The 18,398-nt window shown below is 33.2% G+C and overlaps 2 protein-coding genes across 4 annotated transcripts in view; both read right to left on the bottom strand.

The window, feature by feature from the left end:
• Window positions 1-18,398, bottom strand: part of LOC145324642 (voltage-dependent L-type calcium channel subunit beta-1-like) — an 83,289-nt gene that overhangs the window by 31,717 nt on the left and 33,174 nt on the right. The gene's annotated exons all lie outside the window — the stretch shown is intronic.
• LOC145324655 (uncharacterized) lies at window positions 724-12,517 on the bottom strand. The gene is made up of 10 exons (XM_080167244.1): window positions 12,038-12,517; window positions 11,075-11,131; window positions 10,677-10,838; window positions 6,992-7,089; window positions 6,117-6,231; window positions 5,183-5,251; window positions 4,435-4,557; window positions 3,769-3,904; window positions 3,501-3,586; window positions 724-1,689 (listed from the first exon to the last, which is right to left on the bottom strand). The coding sequence occupies exons 1-9, from the start codon at window positions 12,092-12,094 to the stop codon at window positions 3,570-3,572; spliced, it is 834 nt and encodes a 277-aa protein (XP_080023370.1). The 5' UTR covers window positions 12,095-12,517; the 3' UTR covers window positions 724-1,689; window positions 3,501-3,569.

The following is an 18,398-nucleotide window of genomic DNA, read 5'->3' on the forward strand; positions in this document are numbered from 1 at the left end:
CTGCGGGTCAATTATAACCTTTATAAACTAACGTTACCTAAAAGCCAAAACTGTCTAAATATTCTTAGTTATGGGCAATGTGTATCGGTCGACCGGGTCTACCAAATAGTTTTTCAAAAGTCTTAAAACAGAAAAAAAATAACAAATTTAATTTTTATTAAACATAAATAATTGTATATACATAACAACTACAAACTTTAAAAAAGGCTATATAATTTCACAAATCATGGTGAAAACAAGGATGACAACATCCATAAAATCGAAGCTCTAAACGGCAGGTATAACAAAACTGATTTTAAGCTTTTAATTTTCATTATCTACAGAAAGCTGACTATAATACGATGCAATATATGACTATTAATATATTATAAACAACATTAACTAAATTTTGAAAATTAAATAAAAAAGGGATAAAAAAGTAAAGCTTTTGATTATGTAAGGTATATTTTTTGTTTTCATCTTTGGGAACTTTTCTTTAGTTTTTTAAAATGAAAAGTTTGATTGTCCATGTTTTCTAATTAGTTTTTATGTAAAAAAGTAAATGCAATGTTTACATACCCTGAGACAAATAGTAAAAAAGGTTTGACTGTTTTTTTAACATTTATATAAACAACTATTTCATTATGTAAAACATCAAAAATTAACTCTTTTCATATGAAAATGAGGGTAAAATGATATTTACATTCCACTTTTTTAAACAAACAATTGAAATTGTACAAAAAAAACCCAAAAAGATATGCATAATTTATATTTTTAGACTAGCAATTATTTCAAACAAACTGGTATATAATCTAAAAGTTCTAAAATTAATTTTATCAAGTAAGGTTACTCTTTTTTGTTTTTGTGATAATTAATCATTTATATAGTTGATATTCTATACATGAGTTTTGTGGTGTGACTTTAACGGATTGGACCAGGTTCATTAAAATTTCACTAAGGGGGGGGGGGTTAATGCAACCATCTCATAATCAGTGAGCAAATGGCACTTAGAATTCGAATTTCGATCTGAACTTTTGCATGAGTAATCCTTGGTAGGTATATTTTTTCCTAAATCGAACAAAAAGTTGGAAAAGTAACGGCTGGCGGCTCAGCCGTTCAGTCGTTTTTTTGCGTATTTTCAGGGTAAATCCATCATTAATTATGTAGGAATCAACTTTTTAAACATATTTTTGGTTTAATTCATGTTAAATGATAGCAATAACCATTTTTAAAACTTCTAGTACCAACAGCTACCGTCTAGAACCATTTAATAGCGTTTTGGAGTGGAAAAGAGTATTATGTGGAGATAGGTTTCATGACTAATTTGCAATATAGATATCCAAAAAATGGCAAAACGGCTATCCGCAAGCTGTTAGCCGTTACTTTTCCAACTTTTTGTTCGATTTAGGGAAAATAGACCTATCAAGGATTTACTCATACAAAAGTTGAGATCGAAATTCGAATTCTAAGTACCATTTGCTCACTGATTACGAGATTGTTGCATTAACCCCCCTCCCCCTTATCGACGGCAGTGTTTTTAACTGTTGTCCGGTTACTAAACACTTCCGCATTTTTTCCAGCGTACTGCATGTCACAAAAACGGCTATTAAATGCGGCGTTGAATGTTATACTGCCGCCTCCGCCGTTACCACCATGACCGCTACAACATGCGCAGTTGTAGGACACTCCCACGGCCTCTGGTTGGCTTTTCTGAAAAAATATATTAACTATTAATGAATTTTGATCGGTTGGTTCATTAAGTAGAGTTTTTAAACGTTTCAACCAATAATTGTATTCTATAAAAGTGTTAATTTTGTGTCTTAACATTTGGGATGTACATCAATTTATCCGTCATTGTCTTATCCCTTTTAGATCCCTAAGTTTTATATATTATTTATATCAAAGTATTATAGACAGCTTTCCTCGGATATTATGCAGATAGTATGACTGAAAACTGGTTCTAATCCAGCGGATATACCATCTCCTTCCTCAACCTTAAATCATATCCTTATAATAAAGTAACAAGATGTCTGTCTGATTATACCAAAGGATCTCGCTAACCCCTGAACTGATATGGTTCTCTTTTACAGGATAGCATCTAAGGACCTAAGGTTCTTTTTTTAGGGGAGGGAAAAGAAAGTAGAAAGGAAAGAGAAAGCGCCCCTAGGACCCACCCCCCCCCCCAAAAAAAAAAAAATATTAGGTCATTAGGCTGTTTATTACACTAGTCCCCAATATTTTATAATTACGTTTTCTTATTTCATGTTATAACAAAGGGGGGAGAGAGAAAGAATATTTACCCCCATCCACTTACAGCTTTAATTTCTTTTAAACTTTCGACGGAAATTTTTGGAGAGTGAATTAACAGGTATCTAGAGGGATGAGACAATGGACGAAAAATTGATGTACAACCCCAATAATATTATAATGATACTCAAAATTTCCCCTTCTTTAGATTAAAATTACTTGTTAAAATGTTTGATCACTCAACTTAATGAATCAATGAATCAAATTGACTAACATCCTCAAAGTTTTTAAGTCAACGAATAAGAAAACTTCGAGACTAGTGTAATAAACAGCCCATTGTCCCCTATTTCTTACTGATTTTTACTGGTACCCAAACTTTTATATAGATATACACAGACAGTCATTTACCCTGTTACTTTTATATAAAGTGAAACTTGTAGCTGGCTGAAATAACAATTCTCCCCATCCCCTCCCCTCCAACTGGAAAAATTAACTAATAAAGTAAAACTTGTAGCTTGATTAAATAACAATTCTCCCCATTCCTCCCCTCCAACTGGATAAATGAACTAATAAAGTGAAAATTGTAGCTGGCTAAAATAAAATCCCATCCCATCCCACTGGATGAACGAACTTACTAATAAAAGATGTTCATGTTAGCAAACTAATTTTCTCCTGTCATAATATCCACTTATATCCTATTATCATAATCAGGGATCCTAAGGGATAAGACAATAAAGGATTAATTGATATACGCCTTTTATTTATTGATTTACAGCTTGCACACGCTGCTATTTTGTACTACCCTATCAAGAATTATTTAAACAAGATGGTTCCATTAAACCCCCCCCCCCCTTACTTCAGATTTTTTTTACGTTTTTTATGTAAAATTTGCTTTAAAATATTATTAGATCCTTGTCTTGGAGTAAATAGAGGCATATGAAATTAATTTAGTGAACCGCATATTTTTTCCTGGTTAATTAGTTAAACTACATTTATATGGCATATATTTGAAAGAATTTCAATTTTCTACCACGTAGTTTTTAAGATATCAAGACTTGAAAATCGTCTTTTTAAATTGCATATTATGAAAAGAAGATTTTTAAGTTTTAATATTTTCAAAACTACGTGGTACAAAATTGAAATTCTTTCAAATATATGCCATACAAATAAAGTTTAACAAATTAACTAGTAAAAAATATGCTGTTAGCTAAATTAAATTCAAATGTTTAGACACCCCCCCCCCCCTCCTCAGGAAGGTTTATAACTGACCTAACCTGAAACTGGATCCCTAACTTGCTTCTCAGGGAACCAATGGTCTCTGTACCTCTGGCGCGACACATCGATCAGGGCATCGTGGAACCTGTAAGTTAAACACAATTTTTTCATGGGACACGGAATAAATAACAATTAAATAACATTAACAAATGAACGGTGTCTTAATCTAAGAAATATACTTGAAATAGAATGCATATGATGTTACGGAGGAACAACGGAATATTAATGAAGTTTGTGCACTAGGTACTATACAAGCTTCTTCCATACCTGTGTCCATTTGTTGTGGTTGTGATGTCAACATGGTGGGTTGTGGTAGGCCAACAAAATTGCCAGCTTCGGTGGTTTTTGATAAGGCTGTGGAAGCGTTGTTTAGGGATTCCATAATGGCCGCACTTAACCCATCCTAAAATTGAATAAAAAGATTTTTAAGAATACATACAAATTTAATTGTCATTTTTTGGCATTAATGTCAATTTGACATTTACTTAAGTATAGCTTTAAAATTTATCCGGTGGATTAGAACCGGTTCTAAGCAATACTAAAATTTATGTAGACAATTTTCTATAAATAATGAAATAAAATCATAATTGGAATTAATCTTATAAATTTTCATTTTAGTATCCGCGGAAAGATGTCTCAAATACTAGACCAATATGCTCGCAATTTATTTTTCGGTTATATTAATCAATATTCTATGAATAATAAAATAAAATCATAATTGGAAATATTCTTACAAATTTTCATTTTATTATCCGTGGAAAGATGTCTCAAATAACTAGACCAATATTCTTCGCCAAATATTTTTACGCAAATGTGTCAAAACTTCCCCCCCCCCCTTGACCCAAAGTGTTTTATTTTATGTTTTTATACTATACAATTGTTAGCAATTCAAATTTTTTCAGGGGTATAAAGAACCCTAATAGTTTATCAGACCTGTATAAGATCATCCCTGGGGCGAGGGGAAACAGAGAGCCCCGCAATATTGTCTCCAGGGGCCAGGGAGGAGTCAAATTGTTCTCCAATGGCGGCCAATAGAAGCTCCTTCCAGACACGAACCTAAAAATGCAAAAGGGTGATTTTTTCTGTAAAGCGTATCTATTTCTTTTATTTGGATTCGTTGATAACACATAGAATGACTATTTGTTTTAACAACAACTTGATGAAAATCACGTGAAAAGCGCTTAATTTTGGCAGATTAATGCAAAAAAAAAGAAAAAGATCCAAAAGGTAGGTATGTATAACGTTGATCTAAAATATTAAAATTTGCCCTTGTCTATTATGTTCTCCAACAATTTACAGGAGGCCTACATCGTTATTTGTCCCCGGCCAAAATTACTCAGCTTGTCAAAAATTCGCCAACATCACCCTATTCATAATGACAAACATCTAACTTACAGTGTCCTTCTTGTAGCACTTGAGCCTCCAGGTGCCACCCTTGGAGATGACGGGGTTTCATCTCATATCTTTTAAAGCATAAAAATTATGTCATTATCGAATTGATTGTAACATTTGAGAAAGAAATAATTATGATCAACAAAACAACCCTTTCTAAAGATTAAAATATTGGTTGAAAAGTTTTAACATTGCTAGTTTGTACTACCCAATCAAAAGTTCATTTAAGTTCCCAAAGTTTTTATTTGATCAAACTTAGTCCCTTCCTCCCAAATGAAAGTGAACTAACCTGTCTGATATGCACACTAAGATAAGACGTAGCAAACTCCTTTTTACAATGAGGGCAGGGCTTCTTTACCTTAAAATAACACAGATTAATGAAACATAAAATGTTCTAGACCACCTGAAAAAAAGGTTAGGGGGGGGGGGTGGCGAAATTTAAAATTTAATTATATAAATTGTTCTAAAAGCCACAATAATACCCCGAGTAAAAAAGACCTTTTGCTCTAGTCAAAATGACCAGAGCAACATTAAAAATTAATTTTTAAATCCCCCCAAAAAAGTTTATTGGGGACTTAATTCAAATTTTGGCTCTGCAGTCTGATTCTATAGGTGTCCTAGTATATTTATGACACCCCATTTGAAAATAGGTTAAAAACAGTTTAAGAAATTGTTATTTTATCAGAATCAATGTTTAAAAGAGGAGAAAATTGCAAAATAAATGTTTTCCCATTGATTTTCTTTGGATTTGCAAAATGAAGTGGATCAGTAAAAAATAAAAAAATATAATTTTTGATTGATACATAAGCATTTTACTCTAACAGAATCTTTTTGTTTTATCATATGTGTTGCTTTAACAAGTAGAAACAATGTACTGTAAAGCTGTACACTTATGGACTACCATAGACAAATTTAGCAAAATGTAAATTGCATAATGAAGTGGTTCAATGTTTAGTTTTGATAAAAAGATCTATAGTAAGTATAGATGTATACAGATAACTACCTGCCCCCCTTTTCCAAGAACCTTTTTGTCTGCTAGCAAATTATTTTTTCTGTTACTTGGCTGTGTTAATATTCCCGACAATATTGGTTGATTTTTAAAGACCCAATTGTAGGTTGACACAAGGCTCTTGGGATGGGAACATAACAGTTATCTAACCCCTTCCCCCTCTAGTGTTTTACTCTCTAGTTTTGATTTACATTTTCATATTGAGATTTTTTACCTGGTTACGGGTAGAAAGTAGTTTTGGTGTGGTTGCTCCACCCATTTCTCCGCCATCCGTGGGGGGTCCTCCCATTCCTGGGGGCGGGCCGGTAGCCACGCTATTACGGGGACTGTTCCTGTATTCTTTTGTGATTTTCAAACATTTTTATTTCATGAGCAATTTTGTGTAAATCATACCTATCTATAATTAAAGAAATGTCGCTTAATCTTTTTCTCAAAGTACCTTGTATAATGTTTAGTTCAAATTTACTCCCATCCTATTGTGTATGAAATAAATTAAAAGCAGGGGGTGGGGGCCAATAATTTTCTTCTAATGCTTTAGGGCACTGGATCTATTGGCCCCGCAGGGGTTAGCAATAGCAGGGGCGTCCAAGCTTTTTATTTTGGGGGGGGTAAAAAAATTTAGGGGGGGGTAAAATGGCGCGCGAAGCGCGCCGCAAATTTTTTTTACTCCTCCCAAAATTTTTACCCCGGGGGTAAAATTTGCTTGGGGGGGGTAATTACCCCCCCTGAAATCTGTTGGCAGGGGTAAATTTAGTTTCCCCCCCTAAAAATTTACCCCCGGGGTAAAATTTTTTGAGGGGGTAATTAAAATTTTATTAAATATATAGTTTTTTTTATTAGAGATTTTTTATTTTGGGGGGGGGTATTTACCCCCCCAAAATTGTTTGGGGGGGGTAAATACCCCCTCCTAAATGGTTGGGGGTGCCTACGTCACCCCCAAAATCGTTTGGGGAGGGTAATCGCCCCATTACCCCCCCCCTTGGACGCCTATGAGCAATAGGTATTTAAAAAAAACAGAATTTGGTACATTTGAACATATCATAATTCAAAGATTATTGCTGAATCATTAAATCAAATGTATGAAACCCATTCCTGTCATGCTGATTAGGGGTAGGTCCAGTGGAATCTCTGGGACTGATGGACGGCCGCTGGTCATGAGGACGGCTGCCAGACTGCCGTCCGCTGTCCTAGATAGGCAATTAACATAAATAATATGGTGAAATGCAGCAAAAACAGTGATCCTCACTTTAATATATTTTCAGGAACCCGGTATTAGTGTCTTAGAAATTATCTTAGTGACGTAACTAAAAACGAGGGATTAGAGGGGAGGTGGGAAAGGTAACCCCTAAAAAAGAGATGGATAATAGAGGTGATTGATAATTGATAATTGATAAAGAAAATGTAGGAAATAATTTATACTCTCTGTACTTTCTACCATAGATTAATTAATTTGTATTTTCTAGACAAGGATGACAACATCCATAAAAACGAAGCACAAAAATCAGAAGGTAGAACAAACGCACAATAGCTAGAGTGTCAGAACTTAATAAGCAGAATATTAATTTTGAAGTCTAAATGAAATTGCACATAAATTTGTTTCAAAATTGCGTAAATATAGCATACAGTAAAAGGACATACTTCCGTGCAAAATTTGAAATCAATAGTATAATTCTAATATGTCTAATAAATGTTGTCAAAAAAAGGTTGAAAAAAGTCCGCATATTTGATTAAATTTTTCTTAAAATCCGCATATTATGTTGATATAAACTATAATATATTATCACTAGCAGTAACATCACTAGAAGCTTTAAGGGTGGTAAGGGGGAAAGTTCATTCTTCCAATTTTCAATTTAAGTTTTAAAACAAAGAAGTAAAATTGCGGAGATGGTACTTTTTTTCTAGGTGTTATTTTTTTTGGAGAGTGGAGAGCCCTCTTCCTAAATAGTTATAAACTTCTCTATACCTATAATAAGCTTCACTGTAAAGAAGAACCCTTTAGGTTCAGCAGTTAACAAGATCCGTTGCTACAGTCAAAAAAAGCTTAGCTTACTAATTTATATAATAGGATATAATAAAGTAACAGGATGTCTGTTTGTCTGTCTCTTTGTTTGTTTGTTTGTCTTTTTCTTTTAAAATCTAGAAAAATAAATTGGTTTATTAAATTGGACTCTCTCCTCCTCAAGTGCCCCAAGAGGCCTCTAAGGCGTAGCCGCCAGTAATAGGATACAGTAACAAAATGCTAATCCTTATATCAAAGTAAAAGAATGTTTGTGTGTGTGTGTCTATTTATATGGAAGGATCTTCCTAACTAATATGCTTCTCCTTTGCAGGGACATAGGTCATAGGTCATGGGAAGGTTTATAACTATTTTAGGATAGGGTACCTGCACCCTCACGCGCTTAGAAAAAAAACCACCAACATTTTTTAAATTTTTTTCTTTTAAAACTAAATTGTCCTTTTAAGTATATCTGTCAGACAGACAGACAATAAATATATGGAGCAGATCTGTATAAATATAAGGTATCTTGACTAAAACTTACAGCTGGCTATCTAAAAAAGCAGTTAAGAAAATAACATTTCTCCAACAATAAGGTTTTTTAAGCATGACCGACAGTCAGACAGACAAAATAATGTATAGAGTAGATGCAGGGGGGGGGAAGGGGTGATTACTTGAGGGCACCCTCAAATTTTGGAAGTCGTTAAGTAGATGCACATATATCTTGGGTATAGTCCCTTTCATGACAATGCCTCTTAAGGGACGTTTCTTGGTATTTTCACAGTAGATTTTATCCTATTTCTAGCCACTGCGGGGGGGGGGGCTCTATCCATGCGGGGCCATTTTCCTAACCCTGCAGGGCAATCACCTAACCTAACCTAAAATAATCCATCAAAAGCTACTGTAAAAAAAATACATTAAAACACCTCTTAAAAGACCTTTTCACTTAAAATTTCAGTTGTCTTTCTTCAATAGCAGCCAAAAAACACACAAAGCATGTTTTAAATGGACGTACTGACTTTCTGTTAACAATGATAGAGTTGCTTTCTAAATTATACCTAACTGTCATAGGAATCATCATGAAGAGTTTGAAATTGATAGGATAAGATAGCTTTAATTTAAAATGATAAATATGCGTTATTTTTACCAAAAACTAGACAAAACCCTTTTTTGTTGTTGTTGATAGCAATATCTTATTTCTTTACTCTCGTTTATATATAGTTTTAACCTAATATCTTTTGATTTAATTGTTATTGGTTTGAAATTTTGACTAAAAAGCTGGCTTAAAAAATAGCTCATATGTGATAAAATATATAGCAGCTTGCGCTAACTTATGAGGGGTTTATACAATAAGTATAATTATAAAAGCAAATATTTGAAAATTATTTAAAATCATTCAATGTTTAATGTAAGATTAAGCCAATTATTAATCACGAAATTACATATAGGTTTTTTATTATTTTGCTAAATAATCTATAAAATATTTACACATTGTAAGTCAACTCTTGAGTTATGTAAGAAGTACAATATCAGCTGATAGATCTTATTTCAATTTTGAAAGATAATTTTATAAAAAAAAATAAAAAAAAGTTGATTTTGTTTTTTAAAAGTGAGCAAAAATAATGTAGAATTTTTAGAAATATTTTAAATATTTTTTAAAAGCACAACAAATCTTGATTTCAGGCCTATATTAACAATTCTTAAAAATCCTAGTAGTATCGACACATCCTATTTTTTTTACGTCACTAAGATAATTTCTAAGACACTAATACCGGGTTCTATTTTCAGGGGTGTATATTCTGCAAATGAAATTTGATCCTGATAAAAAGGGAGGGGGGAAGGAAATAAAAAATATGTTGAAGGGGGGCATACAGAAGAAATAAGCAGTCATGAAAACATTTTTCCATTTTTATTAACCCTCCATGATGGGAAAAAACAAGAAAAACAAAGAGGGGGGGAAAATGGATAATATAAAGAGTACTAGAAATATTTCTTTTTTCCCCCTCCTTGGGGTGGGGGGGGAATAGGAGGGAAAATAATCAAATATTTTGCAGCAGGGAAAAATAAATCTTGTGCAGAATATACACCTCTGAAGTACATATTTACCGAATCAAACTCTATATTGATGTTTGATTCGGTAAAATTCTGAATTGTAAGGAAGAAAGAATAAATGATGTGGCAACTCTAGAATTAAAAACTTTACCTGTTGATCATTGCCCATTGCCGGTGAGGCGTTTATGCTGACCGTCGGGGGAGCGTTGGAAGGCGATTAAATTGGCGGCGCATTTTTATCCGAAGTTTTCAGTTTGAAACTTTTAAGCTCAGAAATCTCCTAAAAATATTCGATATGAAAATATTACTACAAAAAATTTTGGTACTTTTCTTGAATTATGATGTTTAGTTCCAAATATATTGTGTCCAAATCTGTCGACCAATAATTTTATTATACATGTGCTTTTGTTTGTCATGTTGTGAGAAAATTTAAAACCCAGCATGGCTAATAATCGTATTAATAATTTTTATTTAACCTTTTTAGCCTCAAACTTATTAGAGGGGAGTGAGGTTTTTTTCATACTAGCGGCAGCACCACTAGCATCTATGGGCTCAATATTTGAAAAGTGAAAGGAAACAAAACTTAAATCTCTAATAGCCTAAAACCATCCCGAGACCTTAGAGAAGCTTCCCTTGAATGGAAAACTAAATCTGTTCAGTAGTTATTGATATCTTAGGCAAAAGACAAAAAAACCTAATACTTTATGCAATAGGATGAATTGCTACCTTCGTTTTATCCTGTTGTTTGCGTCTACCCCCCTCCCTCTGGGGTAGGCCGTCTGTGATACCTCTCATGGAGTCTGGACCGTTGTTGTTTGTGCCCGGGGACTGGTTGCTGTCACCGTCAGACTTCTGGCAGTCGTGGTCTTGCGGGGGCAGGGGAAATACCTGAAGTATTGAATAAATAGTTATTTATCAAATTGTATTATAAACAGCTTTCCGCAGAGATAAAATGTACAATTATAAAATTAAAACCTTTTTTAGCCCCAACGGAGGCATGGACAAAAAAAATTATTTTAATCTTATGATTGTACATATACATTATTCGTAGAAAACTGGATATAATTTTAGTATTGATGAGAACCGTTTCAAATCCACTGGTTTCAAATGAAAATATTAAATACCTTTTCAATGGATTTCCTATCATCCCTTCTAGAGTCCTGTGAGCTGCCGGGCCGATCCTGGAACAAAAAATTGAATGAAGAGCCTTGCCTAACACTTTTTAAAAGTGAAGCTTTTCTATAATTAGGGTTGGTCCGTCCGTACGTCTGAGATGGATAGCTTTTTTCGTTAATCTTTAGGCATATTAGAATTATCCTATCGATTTCAAACTTTGCATGGTGATTCCTGTAGTAGTTAGGTATGATTTAGAAAGCGTAGCAACTCTATAATCATTACCATAATGTCAGTAAGTCCATTTTAAACATGTTGACTTTTTAATTTTTTAACAACAAATTTTTATGTGATATGATTGTCCAATTGTTCTGATTTTTTGTTTACTGATCCTGTAACAACAAAGAAGCAAACCAACTCTATAATCAAGTCCTAAAAATGTAAGTATGTCCATAAACATTATCCTGTATCAAGCAGTTTTTCAACAAAGGGATAGTTTCACAAAAGGCGTTTGAACTTATTTATTGAACTGCATATTTTTTTCCTGGTTAATTGGTTAAACTACATTTATATGGCATTTATTTGAAAGAATTTAAATTTTCTACCACATAGTTTTTAAAATATCAAGACTTGGAAATCGTCAGTTAAATTGCATATATCACAAAAAGATGATTTTCAAGTCTTGATATTTTAAAAACTACGTGGTAGAAAATTTAAATTGTTTCTAATATATGCCATATAAATATAGACAAACCTATTAACTAGCAAAAAATATGCAGTTCACTAAATTAAGTTCAAATGCATTTTGTGAAACTACCCCTTTGGATTAATCCGACAATAATTTGAGAATCCTATTATATGCAATGTGCATAATGCATCAGATCACTATCCCTGATTATTATTAATCTATCTAAAAAAAATCATTCAGTTTATAAACAGAACAACCATAAATTTAAAATTTTATTTCAACTCACCTTGTTGCCAAGGACCATAATCTTGACAGTGGAGTTACTACCGCCAACTCCCCCCATCTTCGATCCACCACCACCACCCTGGGCCAGTGGATAAATAAGTTTTGGAAAAAAAATGCAGCATAACAAGCTAATAAGGGGGGAAATAAATTGAACATTAAAGTTGGAACAGTAAGGGCTGGCAGCTCTGACGTTTAGTCGTTTTTTTTGGCTTCAAATTATGTGAAATGATACCAAAAACCATTTTATAGATTTCTAGTACCAGCAACTACCGGCTAAAACCGTTTGAAAATGTTTTGGAGGGGCAAAGAGTATTATGTGGAGATAAGTTTTGTAATGGATTTGCCCTAAATATAACCAAACAAGGATGACAACATCCATAAAAGCGAAGCTTTGAAACAGTAGGACAAACAGACATTAACACTTTTATTATGTCAGAACTGAATAATCAGAATAAAAATGTATAAATGTCGAAGCAAAATTGTAAGTAATACTGTAGTTAATTTCTGTACACTAGGCACGTAATGGGAATCCCCCTTCCCTTTAATACTTTAAACTAGGGGGAAAGGTCATCCCCTCTCATCCAATACCCCACCATTTATTTTTGGCCGCAGAAAACACATTAAGAGATAAAGGCTTTCAGTAACCCCCTTCCCCGACGCTCTGATCACTTGACCTTCCCCCGTACACTGGAGAGAGTACCTCTTGTGTCCAATTTATGGGTTCTTTCCCTTATTTCCGCTGTCAAAAACTAATCGTTACAAACAGACAGACGGCAAGACCATATGATTAAATAATTATGAGAACAATCACTTTTCTTAAAACTAGCGTTTGCGCCCCTAGCATCTAGGGCCTAGGGGCTCCATATTCGAAGTGATATGGAAGGGGAGAAAAATAGCTTAAAACCATACCCAGGCTTATTTATAAAAATAAAATAGTCAAAAACCATCTCAGGGCCTATAAGAAGCTTCCCTCTAAAGGAGAACCATATCGGTTCAGTGTTAAGCGAGATCCTTCGCTACAAACAAAAAAGCTTAGTACTTTATATTATAGGACTAGCGGCTACGCCCCTAGAGGCCTCTAGTGGCACTTTAAATGTTTTTGTTTGTTAAAGGTAATTTTTTATGTACGATACCACCTTATTTGACGTGAAGTCTCCCAGATTTTAAGAAAATTTTAAATTTTTTTGTCATTTCTTTTGGGAGGTTGGTAGTACCCTCCCCCAAAATAGTTAAAAACCTTCCAAGGACATATGAGAATCTACCCTGTTAAGGAGAACCCGATTGGTTTAGCGGTTAGCGAGATCCTTCGGTAAACACAGACAGACACACAGACAGACAAACATCCTGTTACTTAAGTATTAAAATATCTAAATAATGCATTTCTAAAATAATTTTAATATTTACAACAAATTTTAAAATTGTTATGAAAATTATAACACGCCCCTTTAACTGTAAAAACAAAAATAAAAATAAAGATCAGCTGTTGATCTTTGATCAGCAATGAAAATTGAAGATTTAATTTATTTAAAAAGTAGCAAAAAAAATAATTTTGTTACAAACGAAGGAAGCAAATACGTTTTTTTTAAATTATTGATTGTTTTTATGATTTTTAATATTTTTTTAAAGCATTAAAATTGGTAATTTTAAAATAAGTTGTTAATTTTATTACTATCAACTCTTACTATTTATATGACGTAATTAGAACTTGTGCCGCAAAAATTATACAAAATTGGGACAGTTTCCTTCTCGTCTTAAAGATGTTATATTTCAAAATTAGCTATCTGCTACTTTATCTATATACTTTTCTATGTTAGATACCCAGATAGATATATTTGTGTGAGAAAGAAACATTAAGAGATTTTTTTGGTATTTTTTCAAAACTGTTATTAATGATAATAGCAATCTGTCATACTGACTATACACCTAATTAAATTGAATAAAAAATCTTATGACCTTTCTCAAATGATGCTAATAAGAAGATTAGATGTATAATATCTAAAATCAGAAATAAATTCTGCCTACTGGGTTTAGTTGCTGACTTCTTAAGGGATAACATTGGTCAAAAAGTTTGGGCACTTCTAGTTTAAACAAACCAATCAATAATTAGCTGAAGTAATTAAAATTTTTTAATCCAAAGAATGGTAGAGCTATAAAACTTTAGGTACTAGAATAATTTACATTCAAATGTTCTCTCCCACCCTTCTTTCATTAAAAAAAGAGTTTTGTGTGATGCTAATAATCTTTAGCCAGGTTGTATGGATGCCATTTTTGTTACTACTACTGCATTGAGAGTAGCTCAGTCAACTATACAGTTTAGATAAATCATAAAACAGCGAAAAATTAAGACTATGACAATAGAAACTATTAAAACTTATCTTTAATGAATTTATATCCAGTGACCCGTTCGTCCAAAGTAAAAGATCTCAGCAATCACTTATCAGATTGTGTTTTTCAATGAATCTACTTAATAGTTTTAATTTTTATTTCATTATTAGGTGTGACAACCCCTTTATTTACTGGAAATATGTTTTCTTTTTAAATTATTTTTTTCATATTTTCATAGCTAATAGCCAAAAACATTCCAAAGCTAAAATCTAAAAATTAAATAGGCTAAAACCACCCCAGGAAGCTTCCCTAAACTCAATAGGTTAAGTAATTATCGAAATCTCAAGCTACGGACAAAATAAATTCTATTTGAATAAGAGGATAGAGTGTACATTTTAAAAAAATTCTTAAACTTTTCTTTAACATTTGACATTACATAAACACCAGATAACTTTGGTGTAGTAATATTGTTTTCCATTCTCTAGATATTCTATGGAAAAATATGTTTATGCTAACATAAGACTATGGTCTGCTCTTGCATACCAATATACTAAAAATCTCCCCACTGCACTGTTAAGAAGATCCTACTTCAATAAGAGTTACTAGTGGATGCGCCCCTAGAATCTAGTGGCTATGTATACTAATGGACTGAGAGAGGCAATAAAAATAGATTGAAACCATACCAAGACTTACATTTGAAAACCATCATGGAGCCAATGAGAAACTTATCTAAAATAGAGAATCCAATCGGTTCAGAAGTGATTGAGATCTTAAACTTCAGGCAAAAATCCCTTACTACTTTATATAATTCATAATTTCAATTCATATTTAAATAAAAATAATTTAAAATATGTATTCTTATAGAAAATATACTGTGACATAAAGTATACGTTTTACTGTTTGTCTTGTCTAGATAAAATAAGGGATACGGGGATAGGACAACGGATTCTCCTACGATTTAAGAGAATCCAGAGCATTATCCCCGTGTAATAGGATGCGATACTCTAACACCCAAGGATATTGGGTTAAGTAACATCCATCAGCCAACCAACCCTTTGATTGCACGACCTTTGTCTGAGAAGTCCTAATTGTTCATGGTAGTGAGTTGCGCCTGTTTAAGGCATTCCCCCTACTCTTACTATTTTTGTCGAGCACCTGACATAGCAGCAGTAGTAACAATTTTTAACGTCTTTAGTTATGACGCGGTGTCGGCCCGAGATTTAAACCTATCACCTCCCAGGCGACGAGCGGAAGCGCTACGTGTTGAGCCACGATCGCGGGTATGGAGGATATATGTATTAATCTTTCTCCAACCTCAAATAAATACTGCCCCCCTCGTAGCTTAAACTGATTGGAAAGATGGGAAAGAAAGGGATGCAGATCAATTTATGGGCCATTGTCTTTTCTTTCCCTGGTATTGAATATTTGTTTTCTTATTTAATACAAATGAATGAAAACTTTAACCAACGTCATATTACAAAATTAGACTAAAACATTGTTTTGTGGGTTTTTTGTACTATAGGATTTTTAAAAGCGAAGCTTTTCTATAATTAGGGTCGGTCCGTACGTCCGTCACAGAGAGTTAGCTCTTTTCGTTAATTTAAATAGGTTAGAATTGTCCTAACGATTCCAAACTTTGCATGATGATTCCTATAGTAGTTAGGTACAATTAAGAAAGCGTAGCAACTTTATAAACAATACCAGAATGTCCGTACGTCCATTTTAAACGTGTCGATTTTTAACTTTTTTGACAACAAAAATTTTGTATGTTAAAATTATCCGATTCTTCTGATTTTTTGAAAACTGATTCCTATTACAACAAGGTACAATGTTATAAGCGAAGCATCTCTATAAACAAGTCCCAAAAACAGTCCTTAAACAGTATCATCTATTTATGCAGTTTTGCAACAAATTTTCTTAAAATATTGTTTGTACTGATGCATTAATATTCTGCTTATTCAGTTCTGACAATCTACAAGTGTTAATGTTCGTTTGTCCTTCCATTTCAGAGCTTCGCTTTTATGAATGTTGTCAGCCTTGTTATTATATGTATAAGTCTTCAATGATTCTTCTTAAAATTATATTGTGGACGTGACCCTAGCCTCTAGAGGCTTGATTAATTAGTGAAGAGGTGCATAGTCATAGTGATTGCCTTAATTACCCCTAAGCCTATACTAAGCTTACCTGCAAAGCGAAGTTTACCCCACCCAGTATTAGTAATTTCAAAGACCATTTGGCTAAAACAAAAAGCCTTAATACTTTATATTTCAGATTTTTTTTACTTTGGCGAACATTTGATTGCAGAACCTTTTAGAAACCAAGCGTGCACCGCGAATTTGTAATTGCCAATTTTACTGATTTTCCTTTTATAAAATATAAATGCAAAATGCACGCAATTCAACTTTCTTTCTTTAAGATTGCAATTTAAAATAATGTTATTTATAAACTTTGTCACTTAGATAACTTGAAAACTGACCTTCAAAACTGAAACTTGAAAAAGAATTTAGCTTGAGTCAGATATTTTATTTAGGCTTAATTTGATTTGTGTGGCGAATTTTATCTTTGAGTTTAGCACAAAAGTTGCCTTTGCATTTTTAATCTTTGGTATCCTAGATTAAATGCAGATCTTGTTTTGGCGGTTTTAATGAAGGACGAACCCGAGCTATGGGGCCAGCCGTTTGGCATCAATCATTGCCCCCCTTACAGGTTAAAACAAAAACATGATTATTTACAACTATCAATAATACAAAGTAGTACGATGTCTGTCTGTCTGTCTGTCTGTCTGTCCGTCCGTCCGTCTGAAGCTTAAGATCTCGGTAACCACTGAACCGATCGGATTCTACTCTTGAGGGTATATACCTATTGGTCCTGTGGTGGTTTTAAGCTATTTTCTTGGGGGGTGGGACACCCCTAACCCTCCCAAAAACTAAAAAATCCCCCCCTTATTTTATATTTTGCTCTGATACAGGCTGCCGCAGGCTGCCCTTTTTATTTTTATTTTTTATTCCAGCATTTATTTTGAATGAAAGAATAGCAACATTCTCTCACTAAAAACAATAAATATTAATTTTTTTATCACCTCTTGGGGCAAAGCCCCTAGAGGCTAGGGGCGAAGCCGCTAGTATTTTATAAAGTAGTAAGGCTTTTTTGTCTGAAGTTTAAGATTTCAATAACTACTGAACCGATTGAGTTTTCAGTTTTCGGGAAAGTTCACATAGGCCCTGGGATGGTTTTAGGCTATTATTAGATTAAATCTTGGATGGTTTTAAGCTATTTTTCTAGCTTCTCGAGGCTAGGGTGTGCCGTTAGTTTACATATAAAGCTAAGTAAGAAAATGTCAGACAGAATATTATTTTGATGTTCAAATAAGAAAATGAGAAGATTTTAATATTCCATCCCCATATTTGATATGTTAAAATGTATAATTTTGCAAAGTTTGTGATATTTGATAAGAGCTTAGTCTTACCATATGATGGCAGGGGTTTAATAGAGATGTAAATTGCCAAAAAAATTCACCTTGTAATTTCTGTAATTAAAAACCACGAGTTAAGTCTAATAAAAAAACCTTTTTTTACGTTTTACAGCTGTTCTATATACTTTTAATTTTATTTTCATAGGTTGTAGATCTTTCAATTCTTTAGTGTTAGATTTTGTTTTTGTAACTTTTAATTTTAGAATTAGGCAGGGGCTGTCAATCAACAAATAAATTCCATTTAAAATTGCTTAAAATTGTCTAGTAATGTTGGTGTGAAACTTGTTTTGTGTTGTAACTAACAGGAAATTGGTAAGAAGGGAGGAAAAAGAAGTAAGTGAATTGTGGGGAAATTTTCACTTAGAATTGTTAGATTCCTTGTCCCTCGTCCCTGATATTAAGTAAGTCTAAGAAGTAGATTAATTTATAAAGTAACTACAAGAAGCGTTGTAATAAAAACCAAAAATTCCTAATGCCAAAAGTATTATTCCTTTAAACCATGGCCGTTTAAACTCACAAGGACACGCTGGATCTCAGTGATGGATCTAATCTAAGTTTACCAACA

The sequence above is a fragment of the Acartia tonsa genome, chromosome 1, assembly GCF_053477335.1.
Source record: "Acartia tonsa isolate MP-2025a chromosome 1, ASM5347733v1, whole genome shotgun sequence".
NCBI lineage: Eukaryota > Metazoa > Arthropoda > Copepoda > Calanoida > Acartiidae > Acartia > Acartia tonsa.